Source organism: Centropristis striata, chromosome 11, assembly GCF_030273125.1.
Source record: "Centropristis striata isolate RG_2023a ecotype Rhode Island chromosome 11, C.striata_1.0, whole genome shotgun sequence".
NCBI lineage: Eukaryota > Metazoa > Chordata > Actinopteri > Perciformes > Serranidae > Centropristis > Centropristis striata.
In genome coordinates this window covers 33,536,819-33,564,470 of record NC_081527.1, presented here as the reverse complement: position 1 = coordinate 33,564,470, position 27,652 = coordinate 33,536,819, and the positions used below count along the sequence as shown (strand labels likewise).

Here is a 27,652-nt window from a genome sequence, read left to right as displayed (position 1 = left end):
ATGGACCCACTCAGATTGTTTTATATATTCTATTAGGTTATTTGTATTGATGTTATTATTTAAGCAGAACAAAAAAACAATTGTCCTATCACTTTAAATTTAATCATGTTGTTTTTTATGTTAAATCTTGACCTGAAAAGTAAAAGCTGTTGGCTCACTTTAGTGGAGCAGAAGTATAAAGTTAAAAATGGAAATACTCAAGTAAAGTACAGGTACTTCAGAATTGTACTAGAATTGTAAGTCCCATACTTGAGTAAATCTACTTAGTTACATTCCACCACTGTTTTAAACACCAAGTCACACAATAACAAACACAAACTAACTGATTGAAGCAAGAGTAGATCTGTGCTCTGCAAAGTAAAATGACTAAGTCTGGTGGCGTTGATGAGAGAACAAATATTGGCTTCAGTTCCCCCTGGGCAAAATTAAGCAGGGCTGGCATCAAGGTAAAGCTGTGAAAATATTCTAAATATAGCATACTCTTAAACTTTTCCAACCTGGGAGCATGCCTTCTACTGTAGGTAATACCGTGAATATGGATAAGTACCTCATACAAGTCTCCAAACTATTCCTTTGACCATTTTTCCTTCTTATTCCCTTTCTCAGATCAAATATTCGACCAGAGAAAGCCAGCCACAACACCCACCAGTTCAAGATGCACACCTTTGAAAGGATCACTTCCTGTAGTTTCTGTCACCTCTTGCTCAGGTAATATTGAGGAATATGAACAGACTCTTCTATTTTGGATTATTAAGTAGAACTGATGAAGTCCCTGTAGACCAAGACTGAGACAGGGTGAACCACAAGAACTGCTACTACACACATTGTTCTAGGAGGGTTAATCATAGTAGGATATTGCACTGTTCTCAGGGAAAAAAACACAAATCCCTGTATGAAAAGAACACCATGACATTTCAGTCTTCAGTCAGATTTCCCCTCACTTTTTTAAATTCAGCCTCTCACTTATTAGCACTGGGTTTAATTGAAGTAACTACAGACTGTTATCCATCACATTTCCAGGCAGACTGTATCAGTTTTATGGTTTTGGAAAGCTGAAGGACATTATCTTGTGTCATCTTGAGACTCTGACAGAAGCCTGAAAATTTAAGGTGTCAAGGTATTTCTCTTTAGGACGCTGTTATACATGAAATATATCCTGTGGTTTACTGTGTGCAGGGGCATCTTTAACCAGGGTTATCTCTGTCTTAAATGTGGGCTTGGAGCTCATAAGGAGTGCTTGGGTCGACTGGGAGTCTGTGGGAGAACAGGTGAGATGGAAGCCTCCATAACTGATTGTGTTTAACCTTTTGATCCCTTATTGTTAGAGCTAATGGCATCATTGGGGTGATATTTACTGTGTGTATTCATGTCCCTCAGAGTAATATACAAAATTTTTGGTGACCTTTCCTCCAGTGCCACCATCAGGCCACAATTTCCACTTATACTCCCAAAATATCAAAATTTAAAAGGCAGATTGCCATGAAATTTACTGAGCACATTCATTTTCCCTAAAGGAGGACCTCTTTACATTTCGGGCACTTTTCTCCACACATGCCCAACTTCCAACTCTGTACAAAAGATATCTAACACCAGGCATACTATGGAGTTTTTTGTAAATATTTTATAGTCCCCCGGAAATGAACTATGTGGAGGATGTAACCCCTTGACCTTCCCTTAACACTTGTTCCCAACCTGTGGGTCCGGACCTCCACTAGGGGTCGCCAAAGCTTCATGGAGGTTGTGAGGTTTTCTTAATTTTAAGGGGTGTTAAACAACTTTTCAAAACTATACAGATGGCCTATATCTCAGCATTTTAATAATTTATGTATGGAAAACTAAATGAAATAGTTTTTTTTTTTAAAGTTTGGATTGTACGAATATGAAAACAATCTTGCAGGTTTTGGTGAAGATCTGAGCTTTCCTCTCTATTCCTACTATTAAGTATGTATGATAAAAATGTAAAAAAACAAACAAAAACAAAACAAAACAGGGAATTGTATTAGAAGTTCCTAAATATAACAGGAACAGCCAATCTCTGCTGTAATATTAACATGAAATAATCTGCTCAAACTTGCTTGTTTTATACAAACTTCCAGCAGTTATTGTGTTCACTATTTAGGTTAATTGTGCAGTTTATTGGTTGTTCTCTACCTACTCAACAATAGAAAAGGGGTCCCTCAAGGAAAAGGTTGGGAACCACTTACTTTGCCACTCTCAGGCTCAAATTGCCACTTGAGCAAACCTTTATTTACCTCTAAAAGAAGACTGAAATTTTCACATTTGAATACTTGCAGATTACAAATAGTGTTAAGCAGTTAAAACTAAATGCTGCCATAAAGATATTTAACAGTTGTTGAGTCTCTCTCCCTCATCAGGCTTTAGCTCTTTGTCACCAGTCTGGGGCTGTAGCCCAGGTACATTACCCTCTCTGAATACACAGACAGCTAAAGGCAGCTCAGTCCTTTGACAAGCCTTCTCAGCAGAAGCGCTGTGGTCTTTATGCATTCTGAGGCGTGATGAGGGCCAGCAGAGGTTGACAGTTGAGGTTGTATGTCAGGAAGCCACCACACGCTCATATCGTATTCTTCTCACTGTGTCTGTCTCTCACCTGACTGCAGATTCCAAGCCCAAGCCCAAGGTAAGACCTGCACTGTTTCTCTTCTTTCACTTGGACACCAAAGCTAACACAGCAGATATGATTTAATTTATTTAATTTATTCTAATAAAAAAACGAATTAATTTAGGAGCTCCTTCTGCTGTTGTGTGGCTGGGCATCATTTGGTGGCATATGTCTTTCAATGACATTGACAATGGGACATAAACTACAATTAAGCACTTTAAAGACATACTATGCAGGGATTTTTTACCTACTGTTTGTAAACACAACATTCAAATTGTGTCCGATGTGTCCCCTATTTTTGTAGTTTCGTGCCCAAAGTGTGTCGCCCAGAAACCTGAACACAATACAATTAAAAGACGAGAGAAAACACAGGCAGAGGGCAGGATCTCTGCAATTACAGCCACCACAACACACTTCTAGTGGCTCCTATGTGATTGAGAGTCATGCATTAGAGTCGGACGATTTTAGGTTAAATTTAATGCCAACCGGCTGAACCAGCATTTGTGTTATGACACGCTCTGGCAAATTAAAAAGTAGCTAAACATCAGCAACCTGTGCTGATGGTGTTACTGCTGTAAATTCATCTTTACTCTACTTTACATATATATATTCTGATTCCTGTGGTGTGGTTGCAGCTTCATATTAGCTACCTGTGAGAAAATGATGAAGGCTTTTACTTTTGAAACCCTAGATGGAGAAAAAGTGTCACTTTGACTCATAAATTCAGTAAATTCAGACAGCTCATCTAAAAAGTGAACAGTGTAAAATGATCCAGTAGATGTATATTCTTTTATTATATTGTATCACAAAGAGGCAAAATGCTCAGAAACAGAACTCAAATTTTACTCTTGATGTCTTGTCTGTCACTTTAAAATGGTTGGACCACACATCTAAAGGGTATAACACTCATAGAGGATCATATGAATGAGAGTATGACTCATTGTTAAGGTCAGGCTGATCCTGCACAAGGAGTAAGAATGGCCTCTCCATATTCTCTCTCTCTCCATATCCCTTTGATACTTTGTTATTTTCTTTCGTTTTTTCTCAGTTTTCTTACTCTCTCTCTCCATCCACAGGAAAGCACAACACCACCAGACCCAGGTCAGTATGCCTTGACCACCTCACCACTCTTGTGAACCTGCTAAGGGCTTTACGTGGTACCTCTTAAGCTTCTTTCATCTCAGATCTGGAACAAAACAGAAATACAGACAGGATGAAAAGAAGACGGTTAGTCAGAGGCCGGAGCGAGACCTGTAGGAGATGGATGGTGCTTTAAAGCTAACCCTCAGATGTTATCATACACCCCCCTCTCACATTTCTGATCAAATATTACTCAACTTGTTCTTTTTTTCCCTCCAAAAAAACCCTGAAGATGTTTTCTTAGAAATGCACCGACATGAATCTCTCCTGCTCAGGGTTCAAAGGAGAAAATGAGCAACAACGGTTTCTTTTTGACAAATATATTTGAGGAAGAATAACAAATGAATAATAATAAGATGCAAGAGGAATCCTTAACCAAGTCACAGAAAAAGCTCTTTTCTTACCACATGCCGAGATGCTTAAAGCTAAGGCAGCATTGAAATGAATTGGAGTGGGTGGAATCATTATGAGGACTATGGTGGGAGAAATGCTGGCAGAAAAGCACTTCCAGCAGTCTATATGCCTCAGCCTCAACCGCTGAGCTGGGCCTTTGTGATAAATCAATTTCCATAAGGGGCTTTATGAGAAAGATAGCCGTGCTTATTGTTCTTATTAAAAACATGAATGTGAGATATTCCATTCATCCGAGGTCACCGTCAGCTAATAGTTTCCCCGGGCTGGTTTGTGGGGGAGCCATGGCTGGAAGGGAGATGTGTCTGAGGGGGCTAGATGTGCGAGTCTGTGGAGAGTAAGTGGCTGTGTCTTTTAAGTTGGCAGGGGTGTTTAGTCTTAGCTTTAGCCGGATGCTTGTGGCTGTGTTTGTCTGCCACGGCGAGGAAAGATTGGAGCTGTGCCGTACGGGAATCAAAGAGATTAATTTCCTGCGAGAGTAAATCGCTGCTTTTCAGGACGGTGCCGTTCTCATGGTTTATACTTCAATCAAACTGACTGTCAGGACGTCCACATTTATGTACATGTCAGGGATTAATTGTGCTGAAACCTCCAGGACAATGACAGTAAGGGCATTTTCTTTGTATACATGATTAGTGCAAGAAGTAAAACAATTATTGAAAACCCCAGTTCTATTGATATTTACTCATGCAGATAGTTTGGGATTTTATTTGCCCATATTTTGACACATCTGCCTCTGAGATTTGTGCTGTCAGCCCAATACAATGCTGCTGTGATGGAGACTTTTGTTTATTGTGCTCAGAGCATTGAAAAAATGCATTTAAACAACAACTTGACAGCAGCCAACAACCATGGTTTTCCTTGCTGTGGTGATGTAGAAGTGTAGAAGTATATTTACTCAAGTACTGTACTTTTGAGGTACTTAAGTATTTCCATTTTATACTACTACTACATTTTATGCTACTTTTCTACTTTTTTTAGTTCACTACATGTATTTTAAAACTTAAATCACTTGGCAAATCTAGATTATTGATATAAAATATAAATAGTCGTAGGTTAATATGGCCGAGTAATCGAGCTGATTAATGCCAGTTTTTAGATGACTGGCACTGGCCAATTCCTGTTTTCACAAGGCTGATTATTGTTTTAATATAGCATCTCACTGAGCAAACACCAGGGAAGGCCACTCCACTAACATTGTTCATTTATTTAGGTGTACAAATGTTTGTTCTTTATCAGAAACAACTGAAAAACCCAAATCCATCAACCAAAAATTAATATATTGTTACACATTTTGCAGACCAGCATTGTATAAAGTACTCAAAATTAGCTCCATCTTTACCAGCTGCAACATTAAAGTTATAACGTTATTTTTTATACAGTGCTGTGCAAAAGTCCTAGGCAGGTGTGAAAAAAATGGCTATAGAAGAACTGATGCTGGTTCGAAGGCAAAGGGTGGTCACACAAATATTGGGTTGATTTAGATTTTTCTTCTGTTCACTCACTTTTGTTAATTGATAAAAATGAGTTTTGAAAGCACATATGTATATATATATTTATATATAAAATTCCTCATAATGAGTACTTTTACTTTTGGTACTTTAAGTAGATTGTGCTGCTAATACTTTAACTTAAGTAAGATTTTGAAGGCTTTTAGTATGTCTACACTGCAGTATTCCTACTTTTATTAAAGTCAAAGATCTTAATAGTGTCACTGCACTGGGACAGAAAATAAAACATCAGTAAAAATAACATGATTACATTACACTGGCTCCCTGCAAAGTTAAGAGCCTGACAATCACGATTACAGTTCAAGCAAATATTAACATCTAGTTTAACTCTACACATCTAGAGGAATACTTAGAATATCTGAGCTTTCCATTTTAGAGTCTTTATCGTAGATCTCACCAGGGGTGCCCTCTTCCTTAAGACATTTTCAAAGGATCATACTGTCATTCAGTAGTTATTAAACTATTACGTAGATGTAATGATGAATCAGGCTTCACGTGGTATTAATGCTCCTGCTCCTGCACCTGCTGGATAAGACTGTCTGATAAATGTTTAAAAAGTTGAGTATAAATGTGTTTGTATTCCCTGTCTTCTAGGTTTACCCAGGATGGTTGTGATCAGAGACTACAGTGGCATCCCCTGTCCCCAGCGCGGGCCCCCACTAAGCATTCATGCGGGGGATGTCATTGAACTGATGTTTGCCGACCTGCACAGCTCCTGGTGGCAGGTGCGTGTCACTCAGCTCATCCTCGTTTTATCTCGACATCTGTGACTCTATGAAAAAATAACATGTTACGGCTCACCGGGTTGGCTCGGTGCACGCAATAGTCTCTGCGGTGTCATGGGTTTAAATGTGTGCTGCATGTCACCTCTTCTCTCCTTCCTGCTGGATGTTCCACGATCTGAAAGAGCTTTCAAAGATATATTAATGGGTTTACATCAACAATTTATCTCCCTTTGTCCATTGTTGTTAATAAATCTCAAATCAAATTGTTTGAGCACATTCTGTGTCCTGTCAGGTGAGCCATAAATGTTACATTATTATGAGCTCAGCATTCATTAGAAATATCAGTCGAGGATCTTTATGATCTTCACAGAACCCCAGTTACATTAAAAAAAGGTTATCTGTCTGTTCTTTTACTCCTCAGATTGAATCACAGCCTACATCAGATGATCTAACCAATTAGTGGCTGTAGTTGATTAATTGAGTGCCACATTGAGACAATAAAATAGCAGACACTGGAGCCTCTGGAGGATGTTTTAATGGTTGGTGCACAACCTCATGTACAGGCGCATTTAGCAACCATCTCACGAGGTCAGCCAAAGGTTGACAGCATTTGACCTTATCTATTTTTGAAAGGATGGGCGATTTATCTGGGGTTTTCCTGCAGCCTCCCTAGCTGTTTCTCACTCTGCTTTACGGCGGCATTAAAGCCTGATCCTCCTGTTGGTGCTGCTCCAATCAGACTGCAGTCTTTGCCAACGGCACGGCTGGGAGTTGGCGGTTAGCCCGATTTCCTATGCTCCATGTTTCTCTCTGTTGTGACAGAGCACAAGGTGGAGGGTGAGGACATGAATGCCAGGAGACTTCTTGTAAGCCGATAGAACAGCGAGCAGAATGTCATGCTGCAGACCTGATGGCACTGCATTGTTTGCTACCATGGTAACCATGCATGCTGGGAGGGGATAATTAAAGGAATTAAATGATAATACACATTTGTGTCTATTCCTGTCCTGTGCATAATTATACTACAACAAGGCAGCCCACCAAAAAGTCAGAGCCAGTTAGCCTTTTTTGGAGCTTTGCAGTGCAGTGAATGAGCGCAATTATACTTACATCACAGTGTTAATGGCCCGTCCATTATGTTTTGTTTTTTAAGGTTTTTCTTTCTGTAGCTTCCCAGCTGTGTTCCTTATGTATTAAATTCAAAACACTGACATGGTCGAAGTTTGTTTTAGAGTCAAATGCTTTTTTCCCAAGCCGTTCTAAAAACTTTTCCCACGTGACAGGACATAAGTTTCTTGATGATGACATTGCTACATATGTAGACAATTTGAACTAACATAGAGTAACGGCAGGGAAGCTAATCAATGTACTGCTGTTGATGTCACATTAGTTTCTGATCTGAGCAGCAGTGGGCCAGCAGTTACTGTGCTCTGCAGGGTAAAATTACTGTTTTTATCAAAGGATTCTGGTGGCTTTGAAGAGAATGATGCACTGTTGCGGAGTAAAGGCATTGCAAAACATATTTTTGGCCACCTTAACAAGGGCCACAGAAAAACAAAAAATGTTTTAGTTTATGCTGCATATAGAATATTTTAACCGTGCCATCAGACAGCCCTTTCTGAACGGGATTTAAAGCCTTTTAAATCGCTCTATTCAAAGCCACCAGTAATTTTACTTTGTAGTATTGCTGCTTGTGCTTGTTACAAGCTGTGTTATTGTGTGACTTTCGGATCCAAACTATTTGCTTAGCTTCTGTGCCATTATTTCAGAACAGCTGACTTTGATGAAATGGTTACATATTTCATAAACTTATTAATTAACTTACGTAAACCTTCAAAAAATCATTCATTTGGCCTTTCCTTTAAAAGTTACAACTTTGATTCCAAAATTCAGATATATTTGAATAGACACTGCGTGAATCATGATAAAATATTGACTATTTGATTACGTAGGGTTTGGAGTCTGGACTTTTTACACATTTCTGTGAAATTCTGCAGACGGCGATAATGCATATGAACAGCTGGTGGCAGTAGTGAGTAGAAAAATATAAAATGCAGCAATAAAAGCGAAGATGATTAAGAAGACTACAGTCTGATATAAACAATGCAAGTTTCAAAGCATACAAAGAAGGTTTTGCAAGTGTTCTTAAGAAGTTTGTTCGGTCCTACGGTCACACACAATGTGTTTTGGTGGGAAACACTGAATCTAAAGAAAACCCTGTTTGTTTACAATGAAAACTCCACAGGGTACCTTTAATCTTCGGCGTCCCCAGTGGCGCCAGAGGATGGAATTACAGAACATTGAGAATTCATATCCCCTGTTACCCAGGAGGCAATTATCCCCCATCCCACTGGCAGAACAATACAATCAATCACTGTAATTTCATTTGATCCTTTGGCTGCTGCCTGTTTATGCCAACAGAGTAATAAGTTTAATCTTTATCATACGCTTATCGAAGGCATAACAAATAGAGAGGGGCTCTCAAAAAACCTTTGATGAAATGTTATTACACAGAATGAATCATAGAGATGGGTAAAGATTCGCTTTCCAATCTAGTTACTGCCGGGGCTTGCACGGTCCCAAAAAGCATTTCATACTCTAATAAAGAGGAGTGAGGAGGAAAGCATAAACAGGGCAGGAAGCTGAATGAGGAGCTCCACATGCCCTCAACACTCACTGTCTTCTTAGATTGACTCAATGGACTTCAAATTGACCTCAAACTCAGAACTGGGAACTCAAATTATGTTGAGCTTAATGTTGATATATATGTGTATTACTGCTGTTATGACCGGGCTGCAGCAAAGGAGGGAGATGCACACCAAAGATAGCAATAACAAAACTATTTATTAAAGTAAGTTACAAATGATGATTACAATGAAGTGCGCCTCACAGTTGCCACTGTTATGTTGTGATTCTCAAGTCTATTTATATTAACCAACAATTTTCAACACAAAAATGTAATAAACTTAAATGTTAAGATAAGATAAGATAAAATAAGACCTTTTTTATTCCGCGTTGGGGAAATGTAGTCAATGTACAGACACATAGATATACAAAACAGAATAAATAATATAAAAAATAGGACACATACATACATTCTATACACCTTATATACATACATGACTTATATGGCTGCTATTTGGCATTTATTATTAATATAAATGTTGTGTGTTTGTTTGTTTTCCTGAGAGTACTTTGCATTTTTACAGATATTGCACATTAAAGAAAATATATTTTAGCATGTTAAACAGGTTAAATAGGTTGTTGCATGTAGTAGTATGAACATCAATGAATAAATATATTTAAATATATGCAGATGATATACACAGTACTGTATAAGTGGTATAAGACATATATATGATAATATAGAAGATAGTGATATACTTTAGTAGTATATTAAGGCTGACATGTACGTGTGCAATGGAATTCTTCATGCCACCACTGCATAAGTCAGTGCCCCACTTGAGTAAACCCTGTCAAAAAAGTCTGGACACGCTACTGAAAGGTTGAAAGGTCGGACACATTGGCGTCTGGGCAGATGGGTTTAAAGGAATACTTCACTTACAAAATGATCATTAGTGTATAATTTGTTCACCCCGTGTTACCTTGAATTCTTGAAGAAAACGTCACTATTTTCTTACAGTCGAACACTGTATATTTTGCACATTTCCTTAGTGACTTATCTTTATTTTGGACCGTGAGAAACATTTTTTCAATCTCTGTGTGTCTTGTACATATGGAAAATTGACAATAAAGTTGACTTCTTGCATGCCTCCTCGCTGAAAGAAGAATCCAAAAATGAATTTAGCAAATTTGGGGAATAAGTGAGCATATGACTAGATAAATCAGACCTGGCTTATACTGCACACGTTGTGTGATAGTCTGCAAATAGATGTTTTGATATAGCTTTACCTTTGTTAAACACAGCTTAAATTTATTTCAATTCATGAAAAATGTTGCCTGTTTTCGGATTCTTTGTTCACTGTGGAGGCATGCAAGTTTTCTTAAAAAATTCAAAGTAACACAGGGTGAGTACTTGTCAGAAAAATCGTCATATTGCAGGTAAGGTATTCCTTTAAATAACTCAGGAACATGAAACAGATGTTCCCAGTTAGTGTAAAGACACACACAGTATGGCGGCAACAAGACTCTGGTGCCGTCACACCTAAAAAAATATGTTCATATTACAGAATCAAGGCTATGATACGAACTGAACATCTATGTTGGAGCAAGTTTGTATCAAAAAATTAAGTGCTTTGTTAAACTAAAGTGGTTTTATTTAGTAGGAGAAAAAAGCATGTCTACATTATGTTTGTTGAAGGAATTAATGATTTTCATATAAAGCTTGTGTTGTGCTTGAGGCGGGTTAGCCAAAATGCAATTGTTAGTCTTTAGTGCATGCCAGAGAGCTCAAGCTGTTTGGATATTCAAAGACCAGAATAAGATCCATTATTTAGTGTTAAACGAGGCTCTTGTTTTGATGCAGTACAAATCTAACTGCCGGCAGAGTTTGAACCATAATTAACTTGGGCTGCAAATTAGATGCACTGCTTGTTGTGTGCTAATTGCTGAGGATTTATTGAAGCGGGTGTGGGAGGGGAAGAGAAAGAGGAAGAGAGAGAGGGAGTGCGAGAGAGAGGGAGGTGTAGTTGCTTCCAGACAAATATAATGCGATTAACAGCCAGTTGCCTTTGCAGGGAAAAATTCTGGCGACAAGCAAGATTGGCTTCTTTCCAAGTGACGCTGTGAGGCCATGCCCATGTGTAAGTGTGCATATTTTTTGTAATCAATAAGACACATTTAGTGTGATTACAATGCATTCAGTGGATAATGGCTGCTATTGATGTCTTGGCAAAGAAATGTAGTGCTTTTCAATTTCACTTTTTCGCCGTAGAAGAGTGATTTTAGCCATTAGATGTGGCTTGAATATCACATTACCAGAAATGACCTCCACCCCTGTGTATCGACTCCATTAAAACACAAAATAACCACAGTTCTTTTCTCTGCGCCAGGTTCCAAAACCTGTCGATTACTCTGCCCAGCTCTGGTAAGTGATGAAAACAAATGACTGTAGATTGCTAACAATAACCACAAGTCATTCTTACTCTATTTTATTGATTGTATCGACTGTTCTCATCCTCATGTTCAGAATGATTGATTGCAGTGTAAGTGCAGTAGTTGTTCATGGGTGGTTCAGGTTTGCAGGGCCTATGGAGAGATACCAGGCTGAGGTGGAGCTTCTGGACCGAGGGAACAGCACCTATCTGGTTCGACACAGGAGCAAAGAGTGCACAGAATACGCCATTAGTATAAAGTAAGTGACATGATGGCTTGTTTCTCTTTCATTTCTATACTAAATCTACTATTTTCATTCACTTCAGTTTACAAGAATACTGGAATAAACAAAACAAATGCAGTCAGCAGCAGTCTTCAGGGCAAACACACCTGATTTTGAGAGGCGAGTGGCAACAATCATTCGAGCAAACAAAATGCCCACATGCAAATAATAGCTCCGTGCAACAATGGTGCCGGCATCTGAAAACAAGCAGCTCATCAAATGTTAAAAGTGGATGTGCTGCAGCATAAGGAGGTCACGCTGTGTTCCACTCATGCCACTGAAAAACAAGAAGTCATAGTCACAGTGTAATCATAAAGGATGGGAAAAGTTTGCTTGGTTTGATGAATCACACTTGATTTTAAAATGTAGATGGTGGGTGATATTACTTTAAGTTTAAAGAACTTTTTCACCCCAACTGCAAATTTTCTCACTTACTATCTGTTCGTATCAACAGTTTTTGACACACCTGTCTCAGAGCTGCATAAACAGAAGAAGTACCAAACCTATTGTCTAATTTCATTATATTTTATTCAATAAACAATCATGGAGTCAGTAGTCAAGGTTGTAGCATTTAGTCAATATGCTGTAACCTTGAAATTGGTAAACTTAACAGTAGAAATTGTTGAAGAAATAAGAATTAGATTTGTTAAGAAGGTACAGTACAATGAGTCAGAATACAGCAGCGGTGGAAGAAGTATTCAGATCCTTTACTTAAGCAAAAGTCTTGTATTCAAAACTTACTTCAGTAAAATTATATAGTGGAAAGAAATAAAAGTCATCACCAGCCAGCATCACAGGCATCGTTATTAAGCTCCCACTCTCCTGCACAATATTATGTGTTTTACGTGTTCTATAATGTTGTTGCCATGAATTAGATTCAATATTTGTCAATCAATGTTTATTTTAGAGGCCTCAAAATTATTTTTTCCCCATGCCCTGAGCCATAAATCTTACCTGCAGCTCCACTTACAGACACCAAACTTACCTGTTTTATTCCTGACTATATTCTAAAGGTTTTTACTGAAGGGTTTGTCTCATTCATGCTCTGATTTATTGGAAAAGAGATATCCCATTTTTTTCTGCAAAAATCTTTGAATCTAGTATTTCAACAAAATAAAATAATAACTTTGAAATTTGCTTTATCCAATTTTCAGCTTTCTGTCCTGGAAATTTATAAAAATTGGTGCATATTTAATGATTCCACACCTAATTTGCATATCTATACATAACATTTTAGAAAATAAATATTCCCTTGATGTAAATAACAAACTGGGGAAGTCATGGTGATATCTATAAATATAAAAGGACACTATTCACCTGTTGTGTCTCTTATCCTGGGAAGAAAAGTATTTTTTCCCCTGCATGACTAAACAGCAGAGGTTACTGAGAATTTATATTTATTTATTAATTGCTATTCCTGTTTCAGCATGAAAGGTTTTCTTTGAACCTTACATTGAACCTAAACATTGTTCCACAGCTGAATGATGAAGAGGTGAAATTGGATGATCTATTTTACCTATCTTGTCTATCTAATGTCTGTCTCTTCTGCTCAGACATATGTTCAAGGAGATCCTAATGGCTTTGCATCATACTTTTTGCTGCTCTTTGGCTATCACTCTTAGAAATGTATTTCAAAAGAAGGCTAGCATCGCACTTGAATTGCAGATAAAGCATCCATCCCTTTAGGCTTCAATAAAGGGCTGCTTTATCTGCAAGTTGAGTGTCTCTGTATCCATCTTTTGAAATACAACACTGGCCATTTAACTGGCGAATATCTTTCAGGCTACATCAAAGCTTGTTCAGTCTTTTAAAAAAAAGGGACCATCGCGTCCTCCTGACCTGGCATGACGGCTCCGAGAGATTATAACGATTGAGGGTGCACTCTGAAACAGTGTTTGGATGTGAAGACTATTTAGCCAGTGACACGCCATTGCAGCCCATTTGGTTCTGGTGGACTCATACTGTCCCTCATTCAAAGCTTTGATGTACAGGGCCAGTTTGTGAACACTCCAATCCTAATTGCCTGTCTCACTGCTTAAGATCATTATCAGGATGGCCGTTTGAGATAATGGAGCTTTATACAGAGAGTTGCTACTAATCAACTGGAACTGTCTAGTGTCAAACTAGTGTGTGTGTGTTGAGTGACGTTTGCGTGTGTGTGCAGCCTTGGGAGCCTATAGGAGGAAGGGGAGACTTGCCAAACAGGGCTCATCTGTCTCCATGTGTTATGCATCAAATAACTCAACATGCATCAATAATGTATCACTTGCTATGTATTCATAATGTATCTGTGAATCTGCAACATGACCATATTCTTCATATCTGTTATACACTGCATTGGGAGATTTACAATGTGGATCCATCTCCAATGTAACTTGCACATCATCATGCGGGAGACATGCAATATACAGCACTGTGGTTGCAATTGGTTTGACAGCACACCCCCACTGGTGCCAACAGCATGTATGTATTATACAGTGTGTATGTATGTTCAAGGTTGGACTGCATTACACTTTTACTACACATGTACACTGTTGCCCATAAAGTTGGAATAATTTTGTTTTCAGGCACAATCCTCTGTTTATTCCTGTTTAAATGCATCAGTAATCACTTTGGTAAAGATTTATTAATACAGTTTTGAGAAGATATACACGTTATCTGTTAAGAATAAATAAAATTGTCACAATCATTTCATGGAAAGAGGTAAAAAATATTTTATTACAACTTTATGAGCAACAGTGGAGTCAGCCTGAGCTCTGATTCGCACGCGACAAGTGATTATTTAATCACTCTACTGTACATTATGTTTGATAATAAATAATAAAAAATAAGACATATAAATACATAATATACATACATAATATACACCATATTTGCAGTCATGGAAAAAATATTAGACTACCCTTGCTTTCTTCAATTTCTTGTTCATTTTAGTGCCTGGTACAACTGAAGGGACATTTGTTTGGACAGATATAATGATAAAAACAAAAATAGCTTAATGGTTTAATGGTTTTCCTGATAATGATTTTGGTTATTATCAAGAAAACCATGGAAAATGTCTGGATATCAGCTCTTAAATTAAACTCTAATGAGCTATTTCTAGTTGTAATTAGTTGTACCAGGCATTATATATATATATATATATATATATATATATATATATATATATATATATATATATATATATATGTATATATATATATATATATATGTATATATATGTATGCATTTATTTTCCTGAGAGTATTTTGTATTTCACAGATACTGAAAGAGAGATGGAGAGAAAAATAGACTGTAGCATGTTAAATAGGTAGTCTTCCAGGATTCAGGTGCTTGGTGAAAAAATAACCTTAGTAATAGCCTTTTTCACAGTGGACACTTTGACTTGTCCTAGCAGGGAAACCTTCGGTGTAATTTAAATACTAAGGGCTGCATACCACTTAACTTCACCAGTTTCAGAACCCTGCCTGTGTATGCTCTCTCACCCGCAAGGCTTACAGATACATTTAAACGGAACAAAGTTATCAATAATTATATACATTACTCCTGTGAGTTTCCTGCCATTAGTCAAAATGTTTGCAGTGAAAAAATACACTAGTATGTGTATTATGTAAATACAGCTCCAGACACATCATAATAGATCATAATAGATTGTTTAACAAGTAAAATAAATGCATGTAAATGCCCAAAGTGAAGTAGATAAGAGGGTATTGTTATTACCCCAAGTGACATGCTTATGTTTGTAACAAAAACATGACATTAAGACTGAAATGAAGTGCATTTCTTCAGAAAACATAGCTGACTTTTGACGAACTGCTGGTCTCCAGGGTGAAAGTCCTGGGATTGTATGACCCTCATACTTCCTTGTTTCAGACAGTATTAAATAGAAAAACCAAGAAAGAAATTTTAGAGTTCCTTTGCACAAACAGATAAAAAAAAAAAACAGCCCCACAGCAGTTTGATTGATATTCCCTGGACTGCAACCAAAATAAGGAAAGACATATATAATGAATCAAAATGGAGAAATCTGTTTTTGCAAAAGAGCAATTTGTATCTTTCTAATCTTAGTCTTTCTTCGCTTTTAATGCCTCTAAAAATATTTTAAATGAAATTTAAAATTGTGGGGTCACAAGACACTGGTATAAAGTATAAATTCATTTTACTGGGTAAAACTGGATAATCCTGCTATTATTATCTGATGTGAGTGAATTGGATTTGATTTCCACCGCAGGGAAAACCCAGGGTGTTCTTGTCAAACAAAGTTGCTTGGCTCAGCTCAGCGTGGTAACCGACAGTCAGCTCAGACAGACCTTCGTGATAGTTTCACCATAGAGACAGGATTGATGTGAAAGCATGTATAGTTGATTAGCAGCCTATGTCTTATTCATCCTGCACAGGTTCAACGATAAAGTCAAGCACATTAAGATTCTGACCAAGGATGGCTGCTTTTACATCGCTGAGAGTCGACTGTTCAAGACTGTGCTGGTAACGCTTTTCACTTTGTATGGATTTCTGTGCCCTGCAAACTACTGTAGTATTAATCAGTATAATCATTTTGCCATTACATTACTTTTTCTCCCTTGAGATAAACCCCTGCATGCAAGTGAAAGCTTTACTTTTGTCTTGTGCAATGAATAAAATATGTCTACTTGAGGTTTATTTCTACAGCTGCAACTGCCTGTGGTATTATATCTCAGCAGCTAATATTAGCTTGTTTCTAGTACTAGATATATTGTGGTGAGTTGCCCTTCTCAGGAACACCTCCTCAGTACAGGCAGTTGTTTTGTTATCAAGATCAAACAAGCAGCCTCTTCCAAACCAACCCGCCCACATGTCTCTTTCCATTCTATACATTTGTACACAATACCATGGAGATTGACCCTGGATTGTCATTGTTAGAGTATGTTTTGTCTTATTGTGCTTGTTTTACACAGGAATTGGTGGAATACTACAAGCAGCACTCACTGAAAGAGGGCTTCAGCAGTCTTGACACCACTCTGCAGGTCCCCTATAGGGAGCTGCCCAATGGAAACATGCCCAAGGCCATTACCAAGGCTGGCAGTGGTGAGTCTGCTTCACCAACAGCCTGAGACTGTCTGACAGAGGGAAATGCTACCAGATCAGATCAGATCTTGATCCGGTTACAGTGGAAAGTAATTCTAAGCATTTGTTTTAAGCTGTTCGGAGTACTGGAAGGGTGGGTTTTGCTACAGCAGCCAAGTTCAGATAAAGAAAGGTGAGCTGTTTTTCCCTGGGAAGCAGACCTGATCGTAAAGCCTCTCTGTATGACTGAGACAGGGAATGGGTATTTCCCAGGTCATCAAATAAAAACAGCTGAACCAGCTGAGGGCAGAAACAATTTGCTGAAATCAGTATTTTACATATTATATTTTGTTACTACAGACCAGATAATGTAGTGTCTGCCCTCACATCTAAAAAGAAGTAGAAACATGCCTGATCTTACATTAGAGCATCTAGATATAAGAATGGGCTTTGTTAGACACTCAAGTTAAAACTGTGTCTTATTACCTCAGGCAGTCCTATCTTTGACGTGTGAGACATGCTAGAATTATTTATCAAAGTATAATGAGCTAACACAACTCCCTGCGGTACAACACTGGGTGACAGTAGCAGTTGAGACTCTTTTGTCATTATTACAATAAAGTCAAATACTAAATATTTTTTTTGCACATTTATAATGTCATGTAGGTTTAATTATAATTAGAAGACATTATCTCCTCATGACATACGATCTGCAGTACAGTGTTGAAATCAAATGTTTGCTGTTGTTTTTACAAAGTAGTAAATGGTGCTTATTGTAGTTTAGTTTAGTGATAAAAGATGTCAAACATAAAAAAAGAAATAAATATATATGTATTTATTATTATTATTATTTGGTATATATTTATATAGTATTTTGTTTATAAATAATTATTATAAAATCATAAAATAAACAAAGAAATATAAAAAAAAGAATAAATTAGCTTTATAATAATTCCATTTAATAATAATTCCATCTAATAACAATAATTCCATGTAATAATAATAATAATAATAATAATAATAATAATGATATTACATCAATAAAATTATATATTTTTTTAATTGTCATTAATTGTAATCTATCAACCTCTTATTCATGTTAAATGACAATGAATTCACAGCGTCCAATGATGCATTTCAGTCAATGTACATTGAACTTTTTTTTTTTATATATATTTTTCATGAGAAAATAAAATAATTATCATAATATAACAAGAATAGATAAAAAAAGATGGTCTTTTGCAAAATATGAACTTGTATAGAAAATGATAAAACAATTTATAGTCAAGTCTTGAGAAGCTGCCTAACTAAACAGGAAAAGAAACAAGTGATTTAACCAGTAGTGACCCTCCATGTGACCTGATAGATGTTATGCTTGTTATGTGGCAGAAGCAATCCATTTGGCTCAAACTAAGAGAGACCCTGAGAAGCTTTCACAGGGTCACAATGTACCCTGCACTCAGTATCATTCTGCTACAGTACCATCACACTGTGATAAAGAAGTGATTATTGGCTGTGAGAGGTAAAGCAGTACTGTTGATCTTAGCTTGACAGTATTAACAGGCATGAATAAATGCACATTTGTGATGAAGTTCAACAAGTCCAATGCCTGCGTCATTGCTGGCCCTTGGAGACAGAAGCAGATGCTCATTCGTAGTGGGGAGGCATGTGAAGGAGAAATGTCTCGAAGAAGAAGAAGAATAGAGGAAGAGGGAGGTTAGGAATGGTCAATCGAGAGTCTAAGAGAAAGAATGTGGACAGAATGAAATGGACAGAAGTAGGCGAGGAGAGAGAGAAAGAGAGAGAGAGAGCAAAAGAGCTGAAAATGGCAAAAAGGTTTGGACAGAGACAAAAATGGGCGACACAGTAGTCGTGTTTCCATAAAGCAAATTTAGAAGCCAAAGTTTGAAATATTGCATTTAAGAAAATGTGAATTAGGGACGTTTCCATCAACTGGTTTAGAGCGAATAAACAAAGCTGCATAAATGCTCTTTCGCCAGAAGATGGCAGTGTTTATTGCTGTAGGCTAATCCGTCAGTAAACAGTAGAAGAAGTAGAGATTGCGCGCAAGAGAAAAAAACAAAAAAGTGGTTGCTAATCGGACAACTTTGGCACCCCAAGAGAGAAAATGGAAAGAAGTCTTCAGGAATCGGATTCAGTTGCGCAACTTCTAATTGTTCTTTCATGTCAGAGATGAAACGGCTGATCAGTCATGTGAGTTAAATGTTCCTTAGGTCTGAAATGTTTCCATTTCCCATTTAGTGCATTAACTATTTTTCCATAAAGACAAAACTACCTCAATCGAGTGTTAAAACTTTTATATGCATTTGCGAAAGTTTTATTGAATTTTGGTGTTTCCATTAAGCTTTTCTCATGCAAAATATGCATAGACATTTGTTTGTCTGTGAGAAACACATTCTGCCCTATTTAAACGATCTATTGTGCAATGTGCATGATCTGCAGGAAGTGTAGGTTGTAAGTGAATCAAAGGTGTGTCAAACTCCATTTTGCTGGTAATCTGTCTGCAGAGTAAGGTGCAAGGGGCAAAGGCCATGTATTAAGTCCCCTAATTAATTATAGGTGTGTTCTGGGTGCATCATGGATTAAACCAATCATACCATCTCTCTTGGCAAACTAGAGATGTGAGTACATCTGTCGTCTCCTCTGTCCTGTCATCAACTCCATTTGACTGCATATGAGCAAATGCACCACTAATTTATTTAACTGAGGGTGAGGGTGCTACGTAAGAGATGGAGTTTATGTGTAAGAAATGTGTAAGAAATGGAGTTTATTCACATAGTGAACCTGCCAGGAGTTTCTTACCATCGGAATAATGCACCTAGTAGGAAAATACTGCACCACTGACTTGAGATCAGTTTTTTTTTTGGTCAATGGCACGATTGCTGCTGCCTCAAGATATTAATGCGCCTGACCACATGTCGTTTTAAGACCATCGGGCCCATGGACACACATATGTGTGCAAGTACATTTGCTGCTTACACAACATGGTGCTGAGTAGGAAAATGACAAGTGCCAGACAAACTAGACCTCCTCCAGATGAGCTGTAGCTGATCTAAATGAACTCATGTGTTTTTCCTTACCCAGATAAGATATCCAAATACAGATTTTTATGTTAATGCCACTTGTGAATGGGGTAGAAGAGATGCACAGGGTACAAAGGGAAGGTATGGGGTGAGAGAAAAAGACAAAGGAGGGAGTGAGGGAGACGTTGAGTGAAAGAAATAGAAAGGAGTCTCGGCAGCTCACCAGGCTTGGCAGAGAGGTCCCGGTAAGGGCCCAATGCCCCAGGCAAGCACCAGGAGCCTGCTACTCCAAACGTCACACTCCACACGCTGCTCAGCTCCGAGATGGCTTCACAATTTTCCTGACAGGACATGACATTTCACTTGGGCTGGCAGCGGAGAAAACTGTGTGACAGCCGCCTGCTGACACACACCTGGGGGACACCCCTGGTCCAACTGAGGGACTGCGCCTGTTTCCACAAAACTGGGAAAAGTTTGCAAATATGATCTGATGTAAAAGAGCAGAAAGCAGCTGGAGGTAAACTGTCTTAACTTAAAGAGAGGTGTACGTGTAAACAACCACAGCCGCTGCAGCAGAGGCAAGCAGACGAATGCTGGAACAAAGTCAAAGTTAGCCCTTTGTGTCTGTTCGGATGTAAAATTCTGCTACATCCTTGTCCCTCTGCCTCCTTTGGCAGCGTCGGTCTCCCAGCGCATCAGACTTCAAAGCAGCTCTGCAAGAGGTGTGTTTGTGCATCGCTGCCATTCACCGTGCATCCTTCTGTGAGAAAGCCTTGACAGACCCGTCGTTGCCTCAGTGCATTCTGGGATAGATTATTATTGCCTTAAGTCGTCCACCCCCATAGACAGACTTAGTGTGGGCACCGCGTTCTCTGTCTGGTAAACAGCCTCTGTGGAAAGACAGATGTCATGCCAAAACAAAAAACACACACACACAAATACAAAAAATGGTTTGAATCTCAAAACAGACACCTCATAGGAAAGAAAACAGAATGCAAGGCTGAGTAAACAATCACAAGATGCAGAACTATTGAAAAACCATCAAAACTCTGGAGTAATTTGTTTGGAGGAACCCCAGACGGCATCTTTAATTAAGTACTTTGCGACTGCGTATGTGTGTGAATGTTCAGGATGGGAAATAAGTTAAAATCATTTTGTAGTATCAGTGTTATTGAGATCTAAACTTCCACTGTTTTAAATGTATCATTATAAGTGAAAAATATGTAAAATCTGTCAAACTGAGTCTTGAAAATATAACATCAATTAATAGAGAAAGTATTTAAATAAAACAGGATATTTAGTTTGCATCATCTTCGAATATCAAATCCTAGTAGTAGATGTTTATATATATATATATATATATATATATATATATATATATATATATATATATAAACACAGTGTGCATTTTTGTAAACTGTATATTTCCTGCAGGTATAGTATTTGTGTGCACTCCTGGTCGGACAAGCAGTTGACACATATTGCCCTGCATTTACTTACCCCTGTGGGGAAGAGTAAGGAGGCATGGAAGCATATTGTTGTGTTGACAGCAGGTGGTTTTTGAGTGTGAGGGTCTGCTGGCTCAGATGGGATCTCATATGGGAGCAGAAGTCGTTGGCTCTGCAGCGTGGATTGCCTTGTCAGGGCACCGTGCTGTGCCCAGACGTACACTTACCTCCATACTGCTGCTCCGGCTCACCAGGTCCCACCCTCAAAAGGTAGTTATTGCTGCGTTATGCAGGATGACCTGGGGAAGATTATAGCTTCACTACAAATTTATGCAGACAGTTGATTTTGGTCTTCAAAAACTCTGGGCAACAATATGCTGTTACAACAGGCACCGCAATGACCTGGAATTTCTTTTTTTTTTGCTGGAGTCTTCTGTTTTGGTACCCCCGCTGGGTCGCACGACTGGGCTGATTCAAAGGAATCAGGAGGCTGTGGTTTTACTCATGCAAGGTCAGGCCTAGGTCACAGCCCGTATACTGTTTGTAGGAAGTGGACGTAGCCGCTGGTTTGCTGACTATGGTGTTGGCATTTTGGCTGTCACCATCTAGAAGAGACCATATTTGGACAAAAAAGTTGAGCTGGGGAGGAGGACGCTAAGGACGACAAAACTGTCAGCGAACAGTAGCGCTTTTGTGATTCAAAACGAGTAATTTTTAGCCGACTGAAATGAACACATTTTGATGCACATTTTGAGGATTTGCATGAGAAAAGCTTGATGGAAACACCATAATTCTGTAATACTTTAGAAAATGTCCATACATTTTTTCACGCTCACTTGAGGTTGTTTTTGCCTTTTTTGAAAATACTAATGCTAATATTAAAGCGCTAAACAGGAGATGGAAACACTTTTTCCGAATAAGTTCTGACGATTATTAAAAAAAACAATTATAAGTTGCCCAATTAAATCTAATTCCTAAAGACTTCTATCCATTATGTCTCGTTTGTCAACCTCTTTTTGGTTGTTTTTCTGTCTACAGCAATACATTACACTGCAATCTTCTTACTAAAGTACACTTATGCAGCTTTTTATTAATTTGCTCTAAACCAGCTGATGAAAACATCCCTAATTTGTATTTTCTGTAATGTGTCATTTCAAAATTTCGCTTCAAATTTCGCTTACTGACAGCTTAAAGGGTCAAAGTTCTAAAATGAAAACATTGCATATGCAAGCATACACAGCTTTTTTGTCTGTTTTTTACTCTAAATGGGACCATAATTTAAAAAAATAAACATCATGCTTTAGTGAAAAGGATTTTAAACTAGCAACCAAATCCATAAACGTATTGGGGACATTTTTACTGAGGTAATAAATCAAATGAATAGTAGGGTCATTTTCTCATAGACTTCTATACAACAAGACTTATTTTTGCAACTGGTAGGTTCTGCCCCTGCTTGTATTAAAAAAATAATGATAGAGGTTTAAGGTTCCACATTGGCTTCACTTTTGTTTGCCAGGTGTTGAATGAGTTTTAAGTTAGGTCAGTGTGCAGGTCAGTCAAGTTCTTCTACACCAAACTTTGGAAAACCATTTCTTAATGGATCTGACTTTGTGCAGGAGGCCATTCAATTTCAAGCTGAATCGGAAAAGTAAAGTATGGGACAATAATACAAAGAAACTCTAAAACTAGAAAGAAAATGAAGCTGCCCACAACAAGGTCTGTTGATTTTCTTGAGTAACCTGCTGTTGAGTTTCTTAGATTGTTTTTAACTCAAATAATGATAAACAGCCCCAGACCAAAGTATGTGAACCTGTCCCGAAGCAGCTTAAGTATTAAATACTCAGTACCCAATTTTTGAAATGATAAATTATGTGATGCTTTCACTGTTTTACTCTTCTCTCTCACTTTTCTCTTCCAACCCTCCTTGCTTTTTGCTTGTTCTTTGACTTTGCCAACTTTTCCCCCTCCCTCTCTCTCTCTCTCTCTCTCTCTCTCTCTCCTACTTTCTCTCCTTTACCCTCTCCCATACTCTCTTTCTGTCAAACTTGTGTTCTTACTTTGCTTATGTTCTCTCTTTGCTCCCACTACGGCCTGAACCCCCCCATCACTCGCCCCGTTCCTCTGTAGTTCCTCTTGGCGGCTGCAGCTTTGTTCCTCCCTCCTCCTCGCCTTTCTGGTCAGGTACAGGTACATCTTTTCTACTCTCTTTGTCTCTCCCTTGCTGTATGCCCACATTTCCTGGTTTCCAAAGACAAACTGTCTTGTTTTTCCTGTCTCTGTTAAATAATGTAGTCTAATGATGCCGCCTTTACGTCACATTGCACGGACCGTACAAGTTGCCTTGTGGGGAAAAAACATTCCCGTCAGTCTCCTGTAATTCCTTTCCTGACAGCTGTGATATCTCTCACTAGGCGAACATAACTGCAGAATTGTCAACAAACAAGTGGCAAAGAGCTGCAGAGCCACCACTGCTGGTATTTGACTAAAAATATAACAATAACATCAAAATTTCAGCTAATTAAAAGTGGAAATACACTTTTGTTTGTATGTCTGTACTCGCTAATTAACAACAACAAATATGCTATCCAATACAAATAGTAAATTTAGGCTTAATATATCTATATTTTTAAATAACAATACAAATCCAGTATAAGCAGTAACAATCGAGAAATAATGAGTAAGTGTTCCCAAGGTGAAGTAGCGGGAGGTTTTCCCATTTTTGTCATTCTGCTGACAACATATTTGCCTATTAAGATTACTTTGTTTGTGTCTGTTTTTTTGGGTATTACCATATATGAATGCATGCGTATATGGGCTTGAGGGGGTAGATTGTTTTCCTTTGATCCAGCATATTTCCCAGTTGTGTCACCTGTATTTCCACAGATAAGATAAACAAACATGTTGTGCCCTGAAGAGCATAGTAATAACCTTGTATGATCTAAGTGCAGCATTTAAGATGGAATCTTAAATGATCAACACATGACCATGATATCAAGTGATAGAGTGGTACATGTACTAAGTACATTTACTCAAGTACTGTTCTTAAGAACAATTTTGATGTACTTTACTTGAGTATTTTAATTTTCTGTAACTTTTTACTTCTGCTCCACTACATTTAGCCGCTTTAGTTACTTTTCAGCTCACAATTCAACATAAAAAACATGATGAATTTAAAGTAATAACACAATAATTAAAAAAAAAGTCCTCATAACATTATATTAAGTAGTTGAAATGAGCCATGTCTTAACAAAATCAAAACGCGGCTTACATAAAAGCATTAATACAAATAATCTAATAATATATTTGGAATATATATAACAATCTGAGTGGGGCCATTCTGCTTAACAAGTACTTTCCCTTTTTATACTTTAAGTACATTTTGATGCTAATACTTTTGTACTTTTACTGAAGTAAGAGATCTGAATATTTCCATCACCACTGATGATAACCCATGACCCCTCATCTCTACTGTGTGTTTGACTTGTGTTTGCCCTGTGCTTATCCAAAAGGATTTTTAATGCTTTGTAGTTTGGAGTGGGCCTTGAGTTCATATTTTTCTTGTTTTATCAGAATCTTAAAGATCAGTTCGAGGTAAGGCTTTAAGTTAGTCACCAAGCATCGTTCCCTTAAATGTGCTCCCAAAGTGAAAAATCCAAAAGCATCTATAAACCATACTTTTAGATTGGATTCTGATTAAATTGTTCTATGGAGTGTGACTCTCTGATATTGTGAGCGTGATAGTAGAGAGCAGCAAAGCCACAGCACCAGAGATAATATAGTTCTTGTCCATTTGTAGTCCAGTAGTTGCCCTAAGAACTTAAACAAATCAGTCTAGAGCTCAGCAAGTCAGAGTACTTGTGAAATTTACTGGATATGGCTCTCAATAATAAGAGAAGATCTCTTTGTTTCAGTGTTTTCTCCCAGGGTGGTGGGGATTGCAGTGGCACGCTATGACTTCTGCTCCAGAGACACACGGGAGCTCTCCCTGCTGCAGGGAGACATTATCAAGATCTATACCAAGATGTCCAACGGATGGTGGAAGGGAGAGGTCGACGGCAGGGTAGGTCTGCCGGGATGTCTTGATGTTTTTGTGCCATCTGTGCTCTTATCATATAAAGTGGTAGCTGTTATGTCATTTCTTTACATGTGCAGTTTATATAATCATACAGTATTATTAAAAAAGTTGACAGAAAAGTTCTCTCTTGAATATCATGCATCATATCATCATCAGTTTGTGCCCCTTTAGAGCTTGAAGAGACCAAGATTACAGTGTGAGAAAAATCCACCACTGAGGCCCCGTTTACACGAGGACGCTCGCGGGTAAAAACGACAAAATATTTTAGCGGAAGTGCCTTTAGTTTAGACGGTGACGGCGTTTTTGGGGGTTAAAGTCGCAAAAATCTGAAACCACCTTCCAAAGTGGAAAAGTTAAATACGCTCCGCCGTAGCGTGTCCGTCTACACTGCCAAGACGCAAAACTCTGATCTGATCTGCTCACGTCACGTATGTGTTTACGTCACATACATGCTCCAGTACAGGAAAATAAACAAACGTGGGATTATTTCCATGCGTCGGACCTTCAAGCTGCTCTGGCAGCTCTAATAAACTTACAGGAGTCTTTCCACCAAATGTACAGGATATGTAGAGATAGTATTACTGAACAGAGAAGGATCTGTAATTACCTCTATCACATTTTGGATGCAGCAATTCGTCGGAGGCGAGCCAGACGGCTGTGAACGAGACCTGGGAGATCTAGTGATGGTGGAGAACTTTGTGGAAGGAGTAGCTGATGAAAATGTGTGGCGTGAAAACTTCTGCATGCCCAAAGATGCTCTTATCGCTTTAAGTGATGCCGCCTGGCTGCATACAATCGCATTTCACACACTTTTGCGTCATGGTATGCACGCAGATTTCCTCCCGGAAATGAATGCTGAATGCTCGTCGAAACGAGGAATAAAAAGTGAAGACGCGACGCCACTTTTGCGTCTTCTGTTCAGACCGTCCTCGTGTAAACATAGCCTGAGTTGGGAGGAAAATGGGAGAAATACAAAAATACATGAAAAAAAGATAACATGTCCTGCTGTCTGAATTGTACCCTGCTTTGTTGCTTCTCAGATGGGCTGGTTCCCCTCCACCTACGTGGAAGAGGAGGACTGACTTTGCAGGATGAATGATGTCTATTCAGCGTCCATTCAAAGTTGACCACCTCCAGCGAGTGCCATGCTGCTCACCACTCTCTGTGCCCCGCCAGTCAGATCTCTTTGATAAAACCCAGAGACTCAGACTAGAAGAGGAAGCGGCCGTGCCCTCAAAAACCTTCTCCTGCCCTCTGACAGACTCTCACACAGAGCAGATGTCAAATCACAGATTCCAGGAGCGTCATGCCATATCTCGCCTCTCTGCGGCCCTGTCTGCCCCCGCGGCCCACTGGGAAGTGCATGTGCTGTACCCAGATAACCCTTCCCTTCTCCCCTCCCGCTCACCTTGTCTTATTATTGATGACTCCATTGGCGGGTGTGAGACTTGCCTTCACTGTCATCATGTTTCAATACCAGGAAGGCTCAGTCACCCAACTGGAACACAGATCCTGCTGACAGCGCACCGCCCAGGTATCGCACCGAATTGAAATGCAGGAGCTGAGGAGCTTTGACTGTTGGTGGAACACTGTAGCCTTCTTGGCTGTTCTGACCTTTGTGTTCAACTTTCTGTTCAAGACTTTTATTTTGAAGAGTTTATTAAATCACTGCACTGATATTGTATAAACTATATGCTATTTAAGTACAATCGCTGAATTGAAAATTGAAAATGAAGATTTCAGTGTGAAGAACTGACCTGTCATGCACGTGTTTGCAATCTTGTGTCTATGAGTCTTATGGAACCAGAAGTGATTCTGGACAACACCTCTTAAGACAAAGTAGTTGATAACGATGTTCAAAGTGTTGAAATTTACAGCTGATAAAACCACGTCTAAGCTCTGATTCCTGATCTGTTGTGATTTCTTTTAAGCTATTGTTTATTTAAATCATCTCCTCAATTTAGCTTATCACAAGATATTTAAATGGTTTCAAAATTTCAAAATAATATATGTTTTTTTAACCTTTAATTGTTCTGACCCAGATGTAAAACCAACATGGTCTCACAGAAATCCGTGAAATAGCCACGGATTTCGCTTAACTCAAAATCCGTGGAATAGCCACGGAATCGCTCAAATTTCCGTGAAACTGACACGGATTTCGCTACAATGCAAGTTAATGACAGATCTAATGACAGATCTAATTAAAGATCTTCACCACAAAGTGATTATGTACATTCACTGAGTGAATATTTAGAAAATAAAACATATATTTCTCGCTAGAAATGTGATCAAAATCC

At 38.4% G+C, this 27,652-nt stretch overlaps 1 protein-coding gene across 3 annotated transcripts in view; it reads left to right on the top strand.

Moving 5' to 3' along the window:
* The window catches only part of LOC131981092 (guanine nucleotide exchange factor VAV3-like), a 56,083-nt gene extending 28,825 nt beyond the window's left edge, over nucleotides 1-27,258 (top strand). For 2 of the 3 annotated variants that reach the window (XM_059345391.1, XM_059345390.1), the window contains exons 16-27: nucleotides 607-708; nucleotides 1,177-1,268; nucleotides 2,619-2,638; nucleotides 3,697-3,721; nucleotides 6,277-6,407; nucleotides 11,105-11,170; nucleotides 11,420-11,454; nucleotides 11,605-11,721; nucleotides 16,143-16,230; nucleotides 16,680-16,809; nucleotides 25,192-25,340; nucleotides 26,396-27,258. In XM_059345391.1, the coding sequence (XP_059201374.1) occupies nucleotides 607-708; nucleotides 1,177-1,268; nucleotides 2,619-2,638; nucleotides 3,697-3,721; nucleotides 6,277-6,407; nucleotides 11,105-11,170; nucleotides 11,420-11,454; nucleotides 11,605-11,721; nucleotides 16,143-16,230; nucleotides 16,680-16,809; nucleotides 25,192-25,340; nucleotides 26,396-26,437 (997 nt within the window). In that variant the 3' untranslated portion in view covers nucleotides 26,438-27,258. Of the gene's footprint in view, nucleotides 1-606; nucleotides 709-1,176; nucleotides 1,269-2,618; nucleotides 2,639-3,696; nucleotides 3,722-6,276; nucleotides 6,408-11,104; nucleotides 11,171-11,419; nucleotides 11,455-11,604; nucleotides 11,722-16,142; nucleotides 16,231-16,679; nucleotides 16,810-23,407; nucleotides 23,462-25,191; nucleotides 25,341-26,395 lie in introns of all 3 variants that reach the window. The other variant, XM_059345392.1, reaches the window with a different exon arrangement.
* The last annotated feature ends 394 nt before the right edge of the window (nucleotides 27,259-27,652 follow it).